Source organism: Pteropus vampyrus, unplaced genomic scaffold, assembly GCF_000151845.1.
Source record: "Pteropus vampyrus isolate Shadow unplaced genomic scaffold, Pvam_2.0 Scaffold10, whole genome shotgun sequence".
NCBI lineage: Eukaryota > Metazoa > Chordata > Mammalia > Chiroptera > Pteropodidae > Pteropus > Pteropus vampyrus.
Window position 1 is genome coordinate 14714076 of NW_011888791.1, and position 3466 is coordinate 14717541.

The 3466-nt window shown below is 31.3% G+C and overlaps 1 protein-coding gene across 7 annotated transcripts in view; it reads left to right on the plus strand.

Annotated features, from left to right (window-relative positions):
- RALGAPA1 (Ral GTPase activating protein catalytic alpha subunit 1) overlaps nucleotides 1-3466 on the plus strand; it is a 229977-nt gene that overhangs the window by 113424 nt on the left and 113087 nt on the right. For all 7 annotated transcript variants that reach the window (XR_896904.2, XM_023522344.1, XM_011376608.2 and 4 more), the window contains one exon: nucleotides 2010-2138. Coding sequence is in view for 6 of the 7 variants with exons in the window: in XM_023522344.1 (XP_023378112.1) it covers nucleotides 2010-2138 (129 nt within the window). In the remaining variant the exon portion in view is untranslated. The remainder of the gene's footprint in view (nucleotides 1-2009; nucleotides 2139-3466) is intronic.

Here is a 3466-nt window from a genome sequence, read left to right on the forward strand (position 1 = left end):
TCATTTAGCAAATTAACATGTGGTCAGTCTTAAACTTGTGATAGATATTTGAGCTATGTATAGTCTTCTAGAGCACTTAGTTATTAGGGGTTATATGAAAAGACTAGGCGTGCAAAATTATTATACAGGATGCATCATTTTTATAGAAAATTTGTTTTATTGTATTTAGGTGAAATATAAACCTCGAATTTTTGTCACAATATGTAAGTACTTTTAAAGATGTAATTCTTTTAAGTATCACTTGATATGTTTAGTGCATTTTCCTAAGTGAAGCAATGTATGATTATTCACACATATGTTGTATCATTTTAATAATAATAGTTTCAGTAATCCTGATATTTAATTCAGTAGAGAAATTGGGCCAACAGAGAAATAAATGATAGCAAATATATTGCTTACTATGTTCAAATGTTTAAGATTTAACAATATTTGTTTTTTTAGTATTAAAACCAACATCCTTTAATTGTAGGCAACCATGTTGACTGATAAATATAAGCAAGGTAAATTACATGCTTATAAACTTATTTGTAATACAATGAAAAGAAGACAAGATGTTTCTCCAAATAGAGATTTTCTAACACATTTCTACAATATAATGCATTGTGGATTACTTCATATCGACCAGGTAAATATATTTTTTCTAACAAGTTCTTTTGTGAGTTTATTTTTCATTCTCTATTCTGGTACTTAACTTGACATTTGAGGTCTATAATTAAAAATATCTCCTTATGTAGTGGTTTATTTACAAGCGTCTTCCATTTTATGACCTCATTTGTTTTTGAAACATAGGCAAAAAACAAGCTGTTGTAGTTAGGGGATTGACTTGATTATTAAATACATCATTCGTCTTATGTTATACCAACTAGTTCACTTTTTGAAGAGATTAAACCATTCTTTGCTTGGGTTGACAGCATCTTCTTTTAATCTCCTAATGTACTTCTTCTTAGGCGTTTTGTAGTTGTTACTTTATAATTATCACTTGAGGCATATAGATTTGCTCATCTAGTCATACAGCAGTCAGGTTTTTTCCACTCTTAAGAGTCAGCTCATCACATTTTCTTATTACCATAAGTTATATTAGCATAGTGACAATTTATTGACTTGGCATTTGTATCAGTCACAATCATTACATTATATAGTCATAATTTTGACTCTAGAACATTACTTCAGGGGTCTTGATCCTGGTCATAAAACTAAAAAGCGTGAGAGGTTTCAAGTCAATGTAATGTAAACATTTTTATCAAATGTGGTTAAATTTCACTTGTAGTTCATTTAGAGAGCATTAAATTAATATTAGTAAAATGTTAATGTTAAAAGATAATTATATCTCTGAAAAATGAAAAAACTTATTGCATTAATTAGAAAACTGTTCTACCTTATAAACATGTCTCAAATAAAATGACACTCTCAATTACTGAAAAAGACAGCTTTCATTTAAGATAAATCAGATCGAGTAATACAACTTAATACACTTCATTCCCATGGTAAATTCCAAAGGCAAAGTGAATGAATAACCACATTAAGAATATTCCCTCAAAAATGCCTATGTCTAGATTTCTGAGGCTATATATCTAATCATCAAAAGACTTGAATTTATCTAAAAATGAGAATCTCTCCAATTACCATATAAGAAGTCATGCAACTTCAGAGATCAGAGTTAACCCATGGAAGCATATAGGTTAGCAGGAAGAACTACTCTGCAATTCAGTTTTGCAATATGTGGGCCTTATATTTTTAACCCTCTGAAGCAAAGAGCCTTCCAAATTACTGTTTAGTGTGAAAAAAAAAATATGGTATTGGTGTCTGTTAAATAAATGTTTTAAGTTTACTTTGACACTATAATATTAAGCATGGATTATTTGGAGGAGTTAAAATTACTCTTTTCAATTAGCCAGTGCATATAGTAATTACCTGTTGTTTTAATTTCATGTGATGACCATTTTTAAGGATATTGATTAGCTGATACTCAAGATTACATTTGTGATATTCTTTCTTTCCTTATTCCCAAGGATATTGTCAATACAATCATCAAGCACTGTTCTCCTCAATTTTTTTCACTTGGTTTGCCTGGTGCCACAATGCTTATTATGGATTTTATTGTAGCAGCTGGCAGAGTATCTTCTTCAGCTTTTCTCAATGTAAGTTTTTATTTCTTGTTCTTCATAATATAACAAACTGTAGTTGACCAGGACTCAACTAACAAAGCAACAAAAGAAGAGTCATTGTTAATAAAAATATGACAGTCAGATGTTCAGGAAAATTTACAGTTTAATTAGAATTGATTGCTTCTCCCACAGTAATAAACAAACAAACAAATTCTGAAATGTAAGAAAGTTCTAAAATTAGTTGATGAATTGACCTAGGAGCTATTTAAAATAGACTAATTCTGATAAGCAAAACAATTTTAAATTGAGGAAATCTAAGGAAACAGACAAGAGAGAGGAAAGAAAGTAAGGAAAGGGCAATGGGCTATAATAGCAAAAGAAAAGATACAAGTGAGGTAACCCAGAAATATGCTCTAGGAGTATACTTTAAACTCTAAAACAGCATGTGAGGATTTTTCGTACAGCTACGGAGCTTGAGACAGTGCCAAGTAACTCAGTGTAGTTGGAACACGTTCATATTTAAGTGGCAGAAGTGAACTGAAGAGAAAGGCAGTAACTATGTTTATAGTGCTAAAGAGATTAATTTCATACTAAGCAAAGAATGAATAACCATTGAAAGATTTTAAGCAAGGAGTGACATGATCAAATTTGTATTTTAGAGAAATCACTCTGGAGCAAAGCATAACATAACGATTAACTGAAAGTCTACTAAGAACATTTGAGAGAGAAAAATCAGTAATACTTGACTAGCACCTTATAACTTGCAAAGCTGTTTAACATATATATTTTCATCTATAAGCTGGAAAAGACCAACAGCGAATGAGGGGGAGTTCTATTCGGAGCATAGTAATCTGCCTATTAGATATCCATGAGGAGATGTCAGGAGGGCCATTGCATGTATAAGTCAGGGACTCAAAGATATCATGACTGAAAAATGTCAAGTTGGCAGACATTAGTTTACAGATGGTTTTGAAAGCCATGAAACTGGATACAATCACCTAGAGGAAATGTGCAAAAAGGAACCTGTATTTATAGCTAGTTATTAATCCCATTTCTCCAGTTCCCTGAGAACAGTGATATCTTATATTGTATCTCTGGGGCCCAGCCCAGTATCACACTTATAGGTGTTTATTAATTAATTGAATATGTAACTATTTATTCAACACCTAATGTGTGTTAAACAGGGTGCTAAGCCCTTTTATGGTTATTAAACTTTTGTTTCCCCTCGTGTACAAACTGTTCCTTTGGGTAGAATACAGAAGGATGTAAGGTAAATGAGATAAACATTGTGATTAAGCATCATATAGTCTGTTTCTGGGAAGATAAAAGGTGTATTAACAACTATAGAATATAGGACAACA